Genomic DNA, 19,242 nt, shown 5'->3' on the forward strand with positions numbered 1-19,242 from the left:
TTCACAGGTTTATTATTAGTGGATACCCTGTTAGAGTAGTGCTACTATGTGTTCAAAACAAAGAAATGTGATGAGTGTTTAGCATTCACTTCACTTAAAAAAATCACACCCTTTGCATTATGTGGCTTTCCTGAGAAAACTCCATCTGTTACGAATTAAGTGAAACACTATTTCCTTTACAGTAAAAATAACGCCATGATTTTTTTCAGTTTTTTAAAGAAAGGAGGATGACATAAGCTCTAGCAGAGATATTTTGCTTTCAGATTCTTCTTTTGAACCCTGCCTGCCTACCAAAGCAGCCTGTGGTTCACAAATGGGCTGTGCTCATGGGAGCAGATTATTATATGTATGTCTGCTCAGACAAATACACCTGAAGAGTCTGGCATTTAAATGGAGCCCATCACAGAAGAGCTCTAGCAAGGGCCTGACCTTTTTTGTATAGCTCTCTAATCAGCATGCTAGTTGGTTATTGTTATACTGTGCTATATGGTATGATCTCGGCAGTATACATTTCCATCTTAAGGGGAAGTAGTCACTGTAATATGCATGTATGTATCCTCTGACCTTGACTTTCATTTTTTAATGAAAATACATACACTTTTAGATTTAGGAGATGAGCTGACGCGTTCTTGCATTTTATATAAACACTTTTAAAACAGTTTATTTGGGAAGAGGGTTGGAGAAATAAGTGGGCTAATAGGGCTGTTTTGCGTTATTATTACAATACTCTTGGCTGCAAGGAGCATTTCTTAAAAGCAGCAACAGTGCTGCACTCTATTTAGATAGGCTGGACGCGAGGTTTGTCAGTGCCTTAGCTCTTCTGTGACCGCTTGTGGCTTCTGTCGGTCAGAGTACGGCTGAGTGCCACTGTCCTCGGCGTGAGCAGGAAGGGGTGTCTTTGGTCCTTGTTGTTTTTATGAAGAGTTGTAGGTGCTCGGGTTGTTTGAAGATTGGGGACCTTTCACTTACATCTGTTTCCATTTATACAGCCACTGCTTCTGCCTTTGTGCAAGCCATGGTAAAAGTCACATGGTAAAAGACCACCACCTTTCTTCTTCCGTCATGTTCCTCTCCTTTCTGATGGCCAGTGTCGTAATATTTGCCTGTGATGTGGGAAGAAGAAGCCTTTTAGGAAGCATGGGGTGTTTGAGGACATATGGGGAGCACTGTGGCCCAGAGACCAAGCCTGCCAGCCTTACAGTGGGCTTGATCTCCAGCAGCTCTGGGGAGTCTAGGCCTTAAATTAACAGTTTGCTCATGTAAATATGAAGAGGTCCCGTAGTGTTATGTTGCCCCTCATTAATAAAAATGAATGAGCCGAGCAGATCCTACCTTCTGTCTGACTATATATGTGGGGTAAAAGCAGTGTTTCTGTGTTTTTATAGTTTTCTAAATCCAGCCTGTTTGTCGGAACGATTCATGATCATGTCGGGCAGATTTTTTACAGGAGGTTATTTCATACAAACTCACATACGTAGCATATAAAAGTCACAGACAGAAATCAAGAAATACAGCCATCATTCTTACTGCTGGGTTTTTTTTTTTGCATCGGTTACTGTTGCTCATTATAAATTTCACCTCCAGCAGTTTGTTTTTCTCTTCACTTATGCAGAATGCTCGTTCTTTTGAGTCATCCTTGTCATATTTCTTCCCACAGCTAAACGCTACTGTAAGAATTCAAGTCCAACCAGCAGCACAACAAGCAGTTATGCCCCTAGCAGCAGCAGCAATATGAGTTGTGGTGGAGGCAGCAGTGCCAGCAGTACCTGCAGCAAGAGCAGCTTTGACTATACTCATGACATGGAGGCAGCGCACATGGCTGCTACTGCTATTCTGAATCTCTCCACTCGCTGCAGGGAGATGCCTCAGAACCTCTCCACTAAGCCTCAGGATCTCTGTGTGAGGGTAAAAATTAGTAATTCTGTTTGTTGCTGAAGATTTCTCTTTACTGCACTTGCTCTGTGGCCCTGATAGATAGAAGAATAGCTTTAGTACATCTTGGGGTTTGTTTTTTTTTTCTTTTCCTCAAAATTAACATAATCTGGTGGCTCTGCTAAAACAGGGAGAAAAAAAAAAAAAGAAAGATGCAAATTGCTCACAAGTATCTCAGGAAATCCCGATCGGTATATAAACTGATGATACTGATAGCATGTACTCCTTCTTTTTTCAATTTGTTTCTTACTAGTGAGATCTATAATTATAAAAGATGTTTGGGCTGCTCAAATCGTATTAATTGCACTACTGATTTTTTTGCTAAACACAGCCTGATTCATACATTTTGTGAAAGGATTAAGATTTAACAATGTATTTTCATTTAAAAGTCACAAATGGGGCCTAAGGTTGTAAGATCTAGTACAAAGAAATCTATGCTACTTGTATGTTATAAATTCTTGCCTATCTGTGATATCACAGTTCTTAATTCACTACATAATATGTTTGAAATGAACAAATCCTGCAGTACAGGTGACTTTAAATGTGCTTAACAGTAGTGCAGGGTCACTAATGTTCTGTATGTTCACAGAGCTTCAGCATATTATGAAATGGCTATACAGATACAAATAAAAGCTTTTGTTGTTAAGCTTTATATATTAAGAAAAAGAATGCACTATTAAAATTCATTAAAGGTTTACCCAAAGATTTTTTTTTCATTGTAAACATTAAGTTTTGACTCTGATAGCTGTTAAGAAATGAGTATTTAACATGCACCAGCAAACAGTACGATGTTACCTATAGGAGACCACTAGATGGCTAAGTAGACAGATGCAGTGCAGAGGAAACATTTTTATTGTGCTTATAGAAGAGCTTTTGAGCTGGCAGACATGTTCTGTTCTTCTACATATAGACAAAGGTTTTCTTCCCCCCATCATCTAAAGGCCCTTGATAATTCATAACAAACTAAACCCGTAGCAGTAGGTATTAGTAATAATCGTGATTTAAGCCAGAATGGCTGGTGACTTTGTTTTCAAATGCTGCTTTTTTACATCAATTTATTTAATACTGTTCAAGAGGGAAATCTCTTGCTGGCACGTAAATAAATACAGTCGTACTCTATATCAACACGATGGAAAAGGTTGGAATAAAATGCTAAAAATCTTCTGTGTCAAAACCAGAAGGGGCCTCTTTCCTAATGTGTCACCCTGCATTGAGACTGAAGGAATGAATCTGAGAAGATAAACAAGTATTTTCTAAATTAAATTAGCAGGATAGCAGCAATTAGATGTATGGTCTGACAAAAGGCAGTAATTCAGAAAGAGACATTTGCATTCACAGTGCTTTTCTGCAGCTCTGTTGTTACTCCAGAGGAGAGAAAGTCGCCAGACATACGAGGAGTCAGTTGCATTCACATTAGTTTTGAAGCCAAATTTCTTGTGGAGCATTTCATTTTTTAAAAGATGAGGGATTCTCTGTGGGCATTTTTATTTCGTTATGCCCTTAGTTTTTTTAAAATTTGTCTTCATTTTAAAGTATCTTATTTCTTCTCACCTAATATAATAGACAACCCTTGTTTGTTTCCATAAAAGAAGAAGTCAGAGCTTATACTCACCCTATTTTTCATAGTACCTCAGCCGCCGCAGAAATTGGCACAACTATTGTTGCAACTATTCCACTACCTAAATTTATCGATTATAAAGATAGATATACGAAACGTTAATACATTTACATCTGCAGGGAAGGAACTGTGAAATGTGAATGCATTTCCTCATTGGCAAATGGTGTCAAAAAGGGCTTGTTTTGGTACCCTACCTCCCTGTTTAATTTGCTGGTATTGTCTATTCAAGTGTTGGCTGTTAATGTTAAACAAACAAAGGTTATTTGATGCTAGCTGGTTTTTGTTACTCTAATCACCCAGACAGGTGTCAGGACTGGAAACAAGAATTATGCAGATGTCAACTCATAGATACTCACCTCTCACAGAATAAATCAAGAGCATAAAGATGACGACAAGAAAATACCTTTAGAGATTTCTCCTTTTCGTTCCAAATTTCGCACCTGTGTGCTGGGTGGCAGGAGGGGTAATGAAGACTCTCCCCTCTTCCCCCAAACATCAGATTAGCCATTCAGGAAGAAATCTACTTTAACAGCATTAATGTTGTATAACAGCATCATGCTATGTGTGGGAGGGGGCTCAATGCTAACAATCTATACAGGAATGGAAAAGCATTTTATCATTCTGCTAGGCAATCAGATTGAAGAACACAGAGAGGTAACAGTTTGCTACTGTGAAGCCGAATTAACAATATTTTTCTTGTTTTGACAGAATCCTGATATGGAAGTCGATGAAAATGGGACGTTGGATCTGAGCATGAACAAGCAGAGGCAGCGAGATGGTTGCTGTACCATTTTGACACCACTGGAGCCAATGTCCCCACAACGGCAAGCCGTGATGAATAACCGGTGTTACCAACTGAATGAGGGTGACTGCTGGGACTTGCCAGTGGACTACACTAAAATGAAGCCCAATAGGATAGATGAAGATGATTCCAAAGAGATTAATGTATGTCTTTTTCATCTATTAGTTCTCGTTGCAATCTAATTTTGGTAATTCATTAAATTTCTGAGATTTGGAGAGAAGGAGGAAACAAAATTAATACGTGATAAAAATGGTGGTTTTCTACAAAAAGGACTTTCTGCTGGTTAATCTTTAGGACTGTATCATGCTGGCACATATCTGATCTGTGACTAAGTTCCAGAAGACAACATTTGAACCATGAATGTGAATTGTTTTCTAACAGCATCATCTTGTTAACAAATATTTTCTGCAGTAAAGATGTTTCGCTATATCCAAATTACATTACTCTGTATAAGCAAGTTGACATAACTGTGCAATACTGGGATAATCATCTCTCAAGACAAGATATTCTCCTGAATTTGAAAACCATAAATGATGTGCTGAGTATTTGAAAGCATGTATTACTTAGAAATCAATTTAAACAAAAGCAGCAGAGTATAATCTAAGCTTTCAACTATTTTAGCTAATCTTCTAGATTACTTATACACTCCTGACAGCTCTATGTGTGAAAGGGCCGTTATTAATGAAATACTTTGTTTCACGAATGCGAAGAAGGGATATTAGAAATCAGTATTATTACTTTTCAATTCATAATACCAAGACAACAGCAACACCCTTTAAACAGAACAGGCAAATAAAGAAAATATTTTAGTGAATTTATTTTACTTTTCAAAACTTTGAACAGCCAGGACACTGGAGAGGTCTGCTGACAAGTTTTAATGTCACTGCTTTTGTTCATCAGGTTTCAACCTTATCCACTGTGTAGTTTACGATGCTGCACTCAACCCAATTTAGCTGTTTGGAGAATTCTAGAGATTGTTCTCTGATTTTTCGTGGTTTATAACAGAAAATTAGAATAATCATTTGTGTGTAGCCCACCTCTTGCCAATTTTAATTAAAACACAAAACTATTTTCAGTAACTTTGAAACATACAACAAAGTGGCATTTTCACTAGATACACTGAATGCATTCTAGCTCTGGTGTTAATTACAGTTTTGATATTAATTTCACTGCAGTTAGGAAATCTGTCACTATCAAGGAAATGTGAGGTAAAACAGACAGTATAGCATGTATAAGCAGAACTGCCTGTTTCTACTGTGGTGTTCATAGCACCATCTGCAGGAACTGCTAAATCAATGCATTTGTCCACTTCATTCCTGAAATAGATGATTTTGAATTTCTGAATGCATCAGTAAAGTTAATTATAAATTATATAATTATATTTTGCCAGACAGATCCATTGAGGTTTGCCCCAGATCGAGATTCTGTGTGTAGATGTTGAGATTGCTCCTGTTTCATCTTTGAGATGTTCTAAACAGTTAAAATGTTATTTAAAAGATAGCTTGTTGATGCATAAGATACTGTATTTAGTCATCTTTTTTCCCTTGCCTCTGTTTAGCAGTGACTTTAGGAAAAAATACTGATTCTTTTAAAGCAAAATAATATGACAGCTATAGGAAAAGCCGTGTTTTGCCCTTATTTTTCTTTCCTAATTAAATAACCTATATATTCCACATACTGTGAAGTCCTTCTCAAAATATCCAAGTATTATTTAAAGGTTTAATAAGTGAAGGAATATAAAATAATTTTCTCTGGCAGAATAGGACAAAAAAGGAGATAGCATCTGATGACTCTGCTTTGCATCATTTTGTGTAAGTTGTAACTTTACCTAGCTGAAACTAATGCTTATATATTTGCCTGTAGCCAGAAGATTTGGATCCTTTCCAAGAGGCGCTCGAAGAAAGAAGGTATCCTGGTGAAGTTACAATCCCAAGTCCTAAACCCAAATACCCTCAATGCAAAGAGAGCAAAAAGGATTTAATAACGTAAGCATAATGTGAGGTGAAATTATTTTTCTCCTTTTAACCTTTTCTCTCTTTGTCTTTTTTTAAACAAACGAGTACATATACGCCTTGCAGTATGAGCATGCAACATTTGCAGCATATAAATGTTTCAAACTGCCAGTTAAGTAAAGTGATAAGCTAACGTGTATTTGCTTGTTCTTAATGATGCTATATTGTATTGAGACGCCATTTTCATTTAAACCTGTTCATTTTGCAGCTTTTCGATTAGGATGCTTAAAACCCCTTGCAGTCATTGCAGCTAAACTGGAAACAATGAAACTTTTAAAAGTTTTTTTTTAAACATACTTACTATTTTGGCTGTTTTTGTTTTTGTTTGGTGGCAGATGTCCAACACCAGGGTGTGATGGGAGTGGTCATGTGACTGGTAATTACGCCTCACATAGAAGGTGTGACTTCATTTTTTTCATGGTGGATTCTGTCTTTTCAATTTATTGTTTTCAGCTTACCTCAACAATGCTGTCAAAGTAAAACGTTGAACTATGTGTTAACCCTTTGAGTAATATATGTTGATCTTAAAAGCATGCTAATTTGTGTGTTGTATAAACGTCTTTTATTTTTAAATAGATTACTAAAATTTCCAAAGTATTCTTAAGCATTTAAGTAGTTAACCCAGGAATCTCAAATATTCTTTGTTACATTTTACTAGTTCATAGAGAAACAAACAAACAAAAAGAACATTTACAGTATGTAATTTTGGAAGTAATGTTGATACCTAAATATATTCAGAGGGTTAACTATATTACAAAATTCAATATTACAGCACTTGCCCCATCGCTTTTCTGCATTACAAACTTTTACTTTTTAATTTTTATGTTGTGTTTGTTTGGGATTGTTCAGTTAATAAGAAGATTAACTTACTTGTGTGTCCTGCCATGTCTTACAGTTTATCTGGCTGTCCCTTGGCTGACAAAAGCATTCGAAGCATGCTGGCCACAAGCTCACAAGAACTCAAGTAAGATATAAAGAACAAATATTTTCTTTATAAATATTTATTTGACTGCAAATTGTGTATAGCTGTATCAGAAATTAGAAACACAGTCTGGAGAGCTGCTGCAGAAGGGACTGATCCTGCTTGGAACATGTGTTGGAATCTCTAGAAATTCCATACAGGCTGGCTCTATACATAAGTCTGTTGATGTAGTATTTCCTTTTGTGTATTCATTAGGTGATAGGGATGGACAAAAGTCAGAACTTTGGGAATTTCATCTAAATGTTTCAATTCCTATTCAATTTTTTTCTGAACATTTGAGTTTGCTAGTTAGAACAGAAAATTCTCATGCGATTAGACTGGTGAAATACTTCTGATTACACAACCAGTAAAGTGCTGTAGTTTCTCAGACATAGATTGGGGGCAAGAGAAAATAATTTGTTTATCCCTAATGCTTGCATAATTTTCCCCAGGTTTGTATCACTGTTATCAGCTTAATGCATTTTCTCATTTGACTATGTTTTTTAGTGTTTACTTAGTTACTCCCCTACTTAAAATGCACTCTTTACAATTCCTTTCAGTTCTTTGGAGTGACAATTGTGAGCAATGAAAGTTAGAGAATCGTGAGACTTAGCTTTGATCTGTCTTCCTGCACCATATGCTCGACTGCAACTCTGTATGTGGAAGAACTATAGCATTTGTTAGTGCTATGAGATAGTGGTACTCCTGAGTTGGTACTATGGTTAACATGGAAAGATGTTCACAAGTAAAAGGAAAAATTGGGTAGGGAAAGTATGAGTGGATAGCTTATGCTGCCATGCTAAGCAGTATTCTGTCTTTACCATACACGAGTGCCTTAAATAGCATTTCTTGAGTTCAGTACATACGTTGATGAAAAAAAACAGCTGTAAAGCATGGGAAAGATAAGAAAGCAAGCATGAGAAAGCTGCTGAAGTAAGATTGCTCTCTAGTCTTAGCTCATCTAGTCACTAGATGCAAATAATAGGTACAAAATTTACAATTTATTTCCCACCATGTCAAAAATAACTTTTTGAAACTATCAGTTTAGATCATGCTGGTATCTGCTGCTAGAAGGCTACGTGATATGCAAGGGGAAGGGGTGTAAACGAGATCAGGGAAAACATGTCAGTATAAGCAGAGTAAGACATGAGCATATAATCCCAGAGAAACTCAGATTTGGACTTGGATTTTGGGTTGGGATGAGTCAAGTGGTAGATGTTCGAGGAAATGTAATTACATAAACAAAACACAGACAAGACTCTTGGGGCAGCATGAATAATACTTTAAGCACATACTTTGCTGCTCTAACCCTTTATAAAGTTTCCACTTGTGTTAGGAAAGTATTCCTGAATTACCCCATCTCCTCTGCCTTTCTCAAGCATCTGCAGTCAAGCCTACCTAATACAGACCAGGAAGAAAAAAAAAAACACTTGAACTTGAGGTCCCACTCCTGTCTCATGCCATTCTCTCTACCTATTTCAAGTTTTGCCTAAGCAAAGAGAACAAGATTAAGTAATATTTAAAGTTATATTTATAGTTTTAGCATCTATTATTTATTTAGCATTTAGCTTAAATTATTTATTTAGCAGCTACCATAATACCTATTGAAAACATAAAAACTCTGTTAAGTGAATTAAAAAGTTAGGAAATGCCAGAATTCTAAGCAGGCTAACTTAACTGATTTCTCTTTTGCACTTTCATAACAAAGCAATCCTTCATTTTCTGATCACATATTTTTCCATAGGATAACAAACTAATTCGTTGCACAGGGCAGACAGTAATCACTGCATAAGCAGCTAATGAATTTATTCTGTTTTCCTCATTATCCCATGTGTGGCCCTGTCTGCTATTCACTGCACTTTTCTCAGACTGTAATTTCAAGATGTAACTACTAATTCACTCATATTTGTCACTACCATTGCATCGGAGTGTTTCCTAATTAATTTATCATGGTTATAAAGGAATTAATTTATTTTCACCTGCAATTATACACTGAAGTAAGTCAAGGTTAGTATTATCCTCATTTTAAAGCCAGAAAACTTCAGCATATAATTTTGATTGCTCAGTTTGAGACTTCTAGGACCCAATTTGTCAGAGTTCTTCGCATTGTAGAGAACTGCATATGTACAAAGCCACGTACCCATTGAATTCACTTGGAGCTGTGGAAAATTGGGAGTTTTACACGATGAGTGATTGACCCTTTGTGAAAAGGGATGAACTCCATAGAAAAAGCAGGATAGAGTCCAGTGTTCCAGAAGAGCAATGGGACTATCCTTTCTTCTCCCCCAAAACTCTGATCAGTCCCAGCTTCCACTTGGTCCATTCACTCTGTCCCGTTTTCCTTCATCGTTTTTTCTACATTGCTCCCTGTCTCAAGCTCTTTGTCTGATCAGCCCATCTCCTGCCTCCATCACATTTATATTTTTATTGTTCTCTACCTCTTTGCCATCCTGCTGAAGTTGGTACAGAGATAAATAAAGCATCTTCGCATTTCTCACATATATTTGAAAGCAGGGAAGTAGGAGTCCTATGGATGGCAGCATCCTTTATACAGCTCTCATTTATGCTCTTGTTCTCTGCCTAAGATGGAAGAAGATGTGATCATGTAAATGATAATGCGTATGCACAAAACAGCTAAACCAAAGCTACATAAGTGACTTTGATTTGGGAGTTTTTTAAACTGTGAAGTACTTCGTTTACATCTGTTATATTTCTGTGTGTGAGGTTTGGGGGTATAATTTCCTTGCTTTTAAAAAGAGCAAGCTGAAATGAAGCAGAAATTCCATAATGTGGGATTCTACTGGCTCTCTGTCAGGCTACCAGCCACCATGGGAACTTTTGATATCTGCTATATAGGTCACCTGAACTACTGTGGTAGCAAAGAGCAGGAAAAGGTATAACGCTCTGCGTGGACTGGCACCAGGAGGAGGTGGGGAATCTTGCTGGTGTTTTTCATACATATTTGCTGACAGCAGAAGAGTAGTGAGAATCAGTAACCTTGGCTCCTGCCCCAGGCTGTAGAGAGAAGTGTATACGCATTTTTTGCCTATATCCCAAGCTGAGATCCCTTCTGTCCTGTCCCTACCAATCTGTACTGTTCCCATCTCTTCATCTTTTATTCCTTGTTCCAGTTTTCAATGTAGTTGTTTCCAGTCATCCATAAAGACTTCAACCTCTGTAAACTTTCTGGAAAATACTTTTCTAATGCGTGGGGTAGAGAGAACAATTGATAGTGCAGTAGAAGAATTGATAGTGCAGCATAGGGATTGTATTTCTGGACTGCATAGTTTGGAAAGATTTCATACTTTTATGGCTTTGCCATGCATAGCTTATGTAGCAAATATTGCATATGTGCTGGTAAAGCCTTTATATCACATTTTACCAATCCATGATCTCCTTCTGTGCATTGTATAACACACACAAGTTATGAATAATGCAGCTTCCTAACTGGAATTTGGCTAACACACTGATTGTTTTTAAGCCCCATCTAAAATAAAAAATAGCAAGCACTTCAAATAATATTCATGAATAATATCATTCAGATAATATTCGTAATCAAAATAATACGAGAATCTGAAAAGGTTAGAGAAAAGTTTATTTTGCTTAACAGTTACGCTTACTGTATTGCCTTTTGGTAGTTGTGGCTCCATAAATTCCATCACCCACGTTTCCTGGCTCCCAGAATAATAATGTTGCAGCTTTCAATTAAATCGTTCCAGGGTTGGCCTAATTATTGCTTATAACCTGTGCTTCTCTTCTGTAAGGCTTCTTGCTCAGGTTTACCGTGCAGATTGTACAATTCTCCACTTTCACCCAAAGCCCAAGTGGAAACATAAGAGTCTTTGCGCATGGTTTATCGGCAGACCAAAGCAGTTACACAGCCTGGTCAATGGTCTCCAAATAACAGAAGAATTTCTTCAACTTTAATTCTCAGTTACTGCTGCTGGCAAAAAAAGAGGTCAACAGCTTTAATGGTCTCTGAAGAAATTAATATCTGGCAAGAATCCAAGCTCTTCTAGCATTAAGATTTGGGTTATAGTACTTGTGAAAAGCAACTAATTTTTAAAGGACCTAGGGACTTATTGATGAGTAAACTTAACTATGATGGGAAAGTAATTAATAGGCCACCCAGTGACAGCTACCAATATTAAAATATGCATAAGTTAAATCCAGTTTCATCTTACTCAAGGGCTTTTCCTTATCAGTTTTCCTTATTTACTCCTTATCATAGGAGGTTTTTCTAACAGTTACAGTTACTTCAAAATTGTAATCCCATTGTAGAATTGTAAATACTACAAAAAAGCAACATTTTGAAGCACTTTTAATCTTATTCAAAATAAAATTTAAAAACCCACTATAATTACTGTTTTTAAAAGGGCACATTTTGATCATCAGTAAATCAATCCCAGCCAAAATGCAGCATACTGACTGAGAACATTTCTGCTTGGTGTACTGCCAGCGTGGGAACCAGAGAACCTGGGTACCAGAGACTCCCAGAAAATGACAAACTTAGTTCTACTTAGTGCTACTTCAGTGTAAAAATAATCATACTTTTTCAAAGGCCATAGCTAACTAAGTATTAGCTTGGTCTACCATGGAACTGACTATCAAATTGTCAACATTTACCCTTGTTCCTTGGGTCATTTTTCGGCCTGAAAATCCCATTAGTGCTTATATTAAAGAATCTGAACCTCAGAAAGATTTGCAGTTCAACCAGGTGCCTACAAGTTTGGATACTTATCTGATACTGTTCTAATATGCCCAGTCCTTCAGTCCCAAAGCACCTGTGTCTCTATGTAGATTTTGCATGTCACTGTTTTCGGTGGTGGACATCTTTTGGTATTCCCCTATAGCACTTACAGGGAGGAGTACAGTCTCATTTCCCTCTCTACATTGAAGTCTGAGAGCTTTTCTTTTCCACATCTTTTCTTAACTCAGTGAGGAGCTTGGTCTATTTTTGCACATTCTCTGTGATTAAGTAAGAGTTGGAATTTCTGTGCCTCCTTCTTCTTTCCATGTCACTCTGCCCTAATTTCCATATTCTTGGTGGTCACCTTCTATTCTTTCTCTTACCTTCTTTTTATCCTTGTCTCCCTATTCCCAGATGTGTCATCCTAGTAGTGTCTTCCATTCAGTTCAGATGGAAAGGTGAGCTTCTCTGAAGCTTTCCCTGTTAACCACAACTCTTCTAGGAAGAACAGCTCCATGCAGTACAGTTTTTTTCCGGATAGAAAGGATATCCTTAGCTCATACTTCTAGGGAAACTCTTCCATGTTAGTATAATCTCTAATACTCACTTTTTATTGGTGTAATTTTACTGCAATTTGCTCAGCAATAACTAGCAACTGAGAAGAAGGGATATCCTCCCACAAATGGAGAAGCTTGTCTTGTATTTATTCTGATGAATATATAAAATAAAATATTACTGGAAAAAAGTAATATTTTCTTCCTCGCTTTAATGATCTTGCAAAACATAGGCCTTCTCCAAATACAAAATTAAAATGCAGAAACAAAGATTAGTAGGATATATTAGTAAAACACCACAGAAACATTCCCCTTTTTAGACAGGTAGCCAGATTATTCTTGGACATTGATCGGTACATATATTCTTTAAACCTTGGTAGCTCTCCCAATATACAGTCACTTTTTGTACTCAAACCAGTTATTTCTGCAGAGATCTGTTTAGCTGCTGAAGTGATTTCTCCACCTACATCCTGTGTTTGCCACTTGAGGTGTTTCTGATGTTCAGTGCCTGGGTGTACATTTGTTGCTTCATCTGCACAGGAGTATTATCCCTTGCCTGCCTTGCCTTGCCTTGCCTTGCCTTGCCTTGCCTTGCCTTGCCTCGCCTTCTCTTCCCTTCTTTTCCCTTCCCTTCCCTTTTCCTGCTGATATTACATCTGTCCTCCTGTAAGAACTCAGTAAGACTATGACCCATTATATATTCTTCACTCACTTTTCTCTTAGAAAATTACTCTTTGTTGCAAGAGGAATAAGCATTTCCATTCTTATTATCACTTTTTTTACCCCTGTTGTTTATGTCCTCTTTTCTTTTTTTTTTTTCCTACATGGGAAACTTAATAGAAGTTGTCATTACAGTTTTTCTTGAATACTGAGGTTGTTGAGCCTAGTAAGTAATCTTGTGTTATGATGAAATATTCCTTTGATGCTAAGTATGTATCCTTTGAATCTGCAGATACTTTTTTAAGTTCCTTGATGTTTTAGGTAACTTTTATATAGAAAATGTGATTGCAAGGACCAGACGTGATGTATTTGGAGTAATGTTAAAAATTACTGGAGTGAGTCATTTGTAAATTATAGTGTTTTATTAACTGATCTGCAATGTTATGGTAAAACAAACTGCGGTTTTTAATGTGTTATTAAATTGCAAGTTAGTGTGCAAGTCTAATTTAAATTATTAAAAACAAAACCAAGGAACATAGATCCCCAATATTAGTTCACCTATAAGGAATAATCTTTCCCATTTTGTTCAACTAGATCCTTGGGCCAAGTGAAATTAGGAATCTCATGTGGTTTCAGTGGGTTTTTTTTGCATTTTTGTTTCCTGTATTTATTGCAGATTTCCACTTGGATACCTTATCTTTGATGGCAGCATGCATGCCTGGCCAGAACAGAACACCTTGGGCTCTGTTCCTGCACTTCTCAATACTCAAATGGGCACTGTAGGTTATACCTAGCATTTCCAACCTCATGTTGTGTGGTGTTATGATAATGTCCTTTGTATAGAAACCCATCATCTGCAGCAACCTCATCTCTGTAGTCGCAATAAGTTTTACATATGGAAGTGGCTGGGCTTTTTTTTCTGTTAGAGTAACTCATTCAGACTCTGGTAAGGTTGAGTCATTCCATTTTTCTCACTTAAGTTTGTCAACTTTTGTCTCCAAAATGGAAAATACTTGAGTTCTGTTTACATAAGACCCTTCATCTTTGTTTTCATTACTGAGAGGTAGTCTTAAAAGCATGTACTCTCTAAAAAGCTCCTTAAAAGCCATCTGCATATCAGTACCTCTGATGCTGTGAAATGTTCCATGCAGGCACAAAATTGTTTGCATGAAGCACCTTGCGGAATCAGGGCCTTAGTAAGTTTTCAATACCATGAAATGCTCTGAAATTAGAGGCTTGATTTGCATAGTGGCATCTACAATACCCAAATAGTTCATGGCCTCTTTCTTTATGTACTTAATTATTTAAACCAAAAGATATTGGTAGCTGTACTTTTTTGCTGTTTGGATTTTAATCAGTATTTAAAACCATTTGCCACTTAGTTATCACCCAAAATAGTCTCAATTCAGATGAACGTTCACTGAATTAAGAGTAATTTTTTCAAAATGACCTGTATGACTTAAGAGTCTAAACTTTGTTTTCAGAAGGTATGTAAGTGCTGGGCATCCACATCCCTGCAACTTCTATATGCCTAGCTTTGAAAGTGGAATTCAGTGTCTCCAATAATGACTTAGGCAGTTTTGAAGATACAACCCTTAGTTCCTAAGCTCTTCACGAATCACCAAATATTTCAGTGTGAATGTTTATTTGACAGTTCATTTTAATTTTCGAAACTTTTCTCTTGTCAGTCATTCCAGTGCCATTCTGTGCAGTCGCTAAGCAGCTATTCTGAGAGGACACTTAATTGTGATTAATTATCAATGAATTTGCGTAGTTATGTTAACATGCCCAATGAATCTCTCTAAGGCCTTCTTGTCTTGGAGTATTTCCATTTGTACAGTTGCCTCCGCCTTCCTTGGGTTTGGTCATACTTCTTTGTCATTGAATGTGTCCTACATAATTAATCTCATTCAGCCTGGCATTTGCTCGTATTCAATTCAAGGGTCTTTTCTTTGGCACAATTTGGTTATTGTGCAAACTCCCATTGTGATGTTGATCATTTTTGCTTCAAATCAACAGATCATAACCAATTGCTCATTCCATCCAGATCCGCAAAGATCTGTAACATGATGCTGTGGTATATCCCAAGTGCTGAGGCAATCCCCATGGGAAGTTGCATAAACTATACAGTTGCTAAAAGGGGAATTAAAAGTGCAGTGTTTTGCACTTTCTGTGTTTGGTCAGACCTGCCAAAACCCTTTAATATATACCCCAAAATAAAAGTAATTTTGTCACTTGAAGTCCTAAATATGATTGTCTGGATCCTCAGTTGGTGTAAATTAGCATAGCTCCACTGCCTTCAGTGGAGTTACGCTAAGATACAACAGTGATGATCTGGGCAGATGCCCTCAGCTGCTCTCTTGGGTTAGCATTCATGTTTGATTGCCTTATTTAAATCTTTTGAAGTTATAAAATACCTTGCATTGTTTGGTTTCTTAGAATGGCCAATTGCGAACTCGATTACTTGGTGTCTGTATCTGCACAGTAACATCTGATTTTGCCATGCAGTTAAGTTCACCCCTTTATTTTTATCTCAGTGCTATTGGGACTTTATGTGGCACACATTTTTTGCAGCACTGTAGTATCTATATCAATGTTTTATATCTTGAAAATATCCCATATCCCTCATAAACACCTCATCATAATCTTCTTTTACAATATTTTTTGTATTCCCAGTAAGTGGAATTTACATTTGCTCATCTGCATGTAAAAACTGCTCTTCTACCCTAACACACACAGAATTTCCACTGCTTCAAAGTCTGCTGGTTTCTCTCCTTCTACAGATAACGACATCGTGCTCTTTCAGCATGGGCTCATTTGGTGTACACTGTGTGAAACAACCTTAGATTTTGAGGAGTATTTTAACACTGGCCATCATTAATTATTTTTGTATGCTTGACTGTGCTTACACTGCACTCAGCTCCAGCACTATCTGTTTTCTGTATTAAAAAAAGAGGCCAAGGAGTTCTGCAGTACAAGCACATTGCTATGGTTATCTATTATTTTTTGGACTGTGGTAAAAAGGAAAAAAAGACAGACCCTTGAAAAAAAATTAAATCTAAATAAATATTTAAGATGCAGTTTCCAGAATTATACTATTTACGTAGTTTCGTTAAAATGATCAGCTGTTAAGTAGTCAATCAGGGATATTTAAAATGCCATCTTCAGGCTTCACAGTTAACATTACACGGAGATGAACAGAATCTAGTTTCCAGATTTTCAGACTTCAGATTAATGGGGACATCATTATGAAAGCATATGATCAGCTTAAAAGAGCTATAAATATTATTTATTCAAAAGATATTAGATACTGGAGCACTTTTCTTCTGTATTAAGTAGGAAAGGAATCAAATCATGCAGACACAGTTTATAAGAAAACCAAGCCATAGTCTCTTTCTTTTCTTTTTTTTTTTTTTTTTTTTCAGGTAGAGAACTATTTTTTCCAGGCCAGTCATGCTGGCACTTTTCTTGAACACATAATTCACACAAAAAGCATGTTCAAGCAGACTTAGTAGAAAATCACAACTTACTCATTTTGCCTGTAAAACTATGACCTTACAGATTTTTTGTTTGCTTATATAAACTGATGATAGCTGAAAGAACTAAAATGACCCTGTGTTAAGTGCAGTCTACTGAATGCTGAATTCAGAGTTTAATAGGTAAACAACATATAATTGACTTTTTGACTATAAGATCTGGATCTATAATTCAGCCATGAGTTAGACATGATATCAGACAACAGATATAAAAATGAAAAAACATCTTGGTTATTTCTTACAAATATTTGTATATTTTTCTTTTAAATACCAGTGTTATTCTTTAGAAGGGAGTGAATTCAGTATTGCTATTTTAACTTCTGTGTATTTCACAAATAAGTTTTAATTTAAAAGCTTTAAATGTTGGGTATGCTGGACACTGCAGAGATAAATCACTGGTTTTGTTCTCCATGAATAAGAGTTATAAAGAAATTATGGAAAAAAGCAGGGAAATCATAAAAATTGATATTAAAAAACCTGAATAATTGAAAAAAAAATAGATTATGGGTTTCTTCTCAAGGCTTCTCCAGGAACCATTGTAGGTGGTGATTTGTTTTCCTCTGATGCACTAATCAAGAAACATCTGTCAGGAAAGCGTAAGTATGTTCCATAAGTATAGGCGTAATGGAGGAGGGACAAGGGCCTTGTTTTTGAATAACACCCAATACACCTGTTGCGATTTCAGTGTGAAGAATCTGAAAGAATGGTATTATTAAGAAATTTTGTTTCTTTATTTTTTTAAGCCAGCTAAGGTTTAATCCTCCACACTCCCATTCACAGAAAAAGACCTTCAATGGTGCTAAGTTTTTCCTCAGGCCTGATCCAAAGTCCTCTTAAGTCAATGGAAAACCTCCCACCATCTTTAGCTTGCTTTGGATCTGAGATTATGTTCTGTAACTGTGAAAAGCTTTCCTTGAGCAGCATGTTTTTAACGGAGTGAGAACAATAGTACAAGGCCAAATTCCATGCATAACCCCATGAGCAGTATTTGCACTCCTTACACTTGACAAAACCAAGTTTCAAGTTGATACTGTCATAGATGGAGTCCTACCACTGCTTGTTTTACAAGAAAAAGGTGTTTTTAAGGTGTTAATTAGTCAAATATTGGTAAGGAAGTTCTTTAACTTTTGTTTGACTTCTATTTAATAGAATAAAACTCTGAAAATTTAAAATAGGTAATATTTAATGCATATGAGAGGTAATTGTCTACCAGTCTGTATGCAAAACTTGTATCCAGAATACAACGTTTTAACCATAGTTTACCTGATTTTAATTCCATTTTTACAAATTTTGGTATTAACTCTACTGAGCCCAGAGTAAATGCTACTGATTCACAAATGGGTAATAAGTAAACACGTCAGTACCACATATCTCCGATTTTTGCAAAAATTCTTTTGAATGTTAATATAACACAGACCAAATGTGTTTTCTATCTTCATATAAAGTCTTATATAATCAAGAATGATCTCAAAAATAATTTTACTCCATCTTAAAGTTTAAAAGCCATTATTTCAAGGTAGTGGGATTGTCTTTAAGGCTAAGAAAAACTTTTTTTTGTCTGTTCATGTCAATACAAATACTTTCCACTCAAAAGTAAAGTAACTGTAATGAATAAGATATTTAGCCAAAGGGAATTTTTTTTATAAATTTCCCTCACCATAAAAAAGGGAAATGTGGCAGTTTCTAAAGACACTGCCAATGGATTAAAGTCCATGCAAGAGATACAGTCCACAAAATGAGTACTGGGAAGTGGCAACCTATGGGAGACATTTCTGTAAGATGTAGTTTGCTGGATAACCTGTTCCACAGTCTTTCATTTGACCTTCCAGAGATGCTATATTCATCTTGAAATTAGTGATTTTCCTGTGGCTGAATGAGTGTTAAGGCTGGAATTCTGCCTATTCGTAGTTCATGCCAGGAGGTTAATAAGATCTCCTCTTCTTCCATGTTGTGTATAGCTGAGGATGACAACCTCTGAGCTAATCAAAACAAAGAATTTGTGTTTCAGCTATGTTCCTGCCTTGCATGTTATTCTCCCAAATCCTCGTCAGGGGGCCTTTAATTAGCAGGAATGTTTGTGAGGACAGTGATTTTTAAAAAATATTTTGTCAGAGTTTGAATACAGGATGTAAAAATTCAGAAAGTTATGGTTCCTCTTTGCCAGCCTGGAAAGAGAAAAGTATTAATCAATGTTGAGATGAGATCTGTATTAACGCTAACCAAGTGAATCAGAAATCAGAGTAAGGAGCAGTAAATAGATGCTCACAGGTATTTGGCTATAAGCACACAAAACCAACAAGTAATTTGGAAAAGTAGTGTATTGCTTAAAAAAAACAGAGGGGAACTTTTTCTTGTAAAAATCATGTAAGGCAAAGTTGTTAGCCTCTCACTCAAGGCTGCTTTTCTAATTCTGCAGTGCATGAGAGCTCTGAGCCCTAAGGTATAATAGAGCATGAGCACTTTCTCTCTCTGCCTGC

At 36.5% G+C, this 19,242-nt stretch overlaps 1 protein-coding gene across 4 annotated transcripts in view; it reads left to right on the plus strand.

The window, feature by feature from the left end:
- MYT1L (myelin transcription factor 1 like) overlaps positions 1 to 19,242 on the plus strand; it is a 131,306-nt gene that overhangs the window by 68,520 nt on the left and 43,544 nt on the right. For all 4 annotated transcript variants that reach the window (XM_075497269.1, XM_075497271.1, XM_075497267.1 and 1 more), the window contains exons 11-14: positions 1,658 to 1,905; positions 4,259 to 4,495; positions 6,216 to 6,337; positions 7,260 to 7,328. In XM_075497269.1, the coding sequence (XP_075353384.1) occupies positions 1,658 to 1,905; positions 4,259 to 4,495; positions 6,216 to 6,337; positions 7,260 to 7,328 (676 nt within the window). The remainder of the gene's footprint in view (positions 1 to 1,657; positions 1,906 to 4,258; positions 4,496 to 6,215; positions 6,338 to 7,259; positions 7,329 to 19,242) is intronic.

The sequence above is a fragment of the Mycteria americana genome, chromosome 3 (assembly GCF_035582795.1).
Source record: "Mycteria americana isolate JAX WOST 10 ecotype Jacksonville Zoo and Gardens chromosome 3, USCA_MyAme_1.0, whole genome shotgun sequence".
NCBI lineage: Eukaryota > Metazoa > Chordata > Aves > Ciconiiformes > Ciconiidae > Mycteria > Mycteria americana.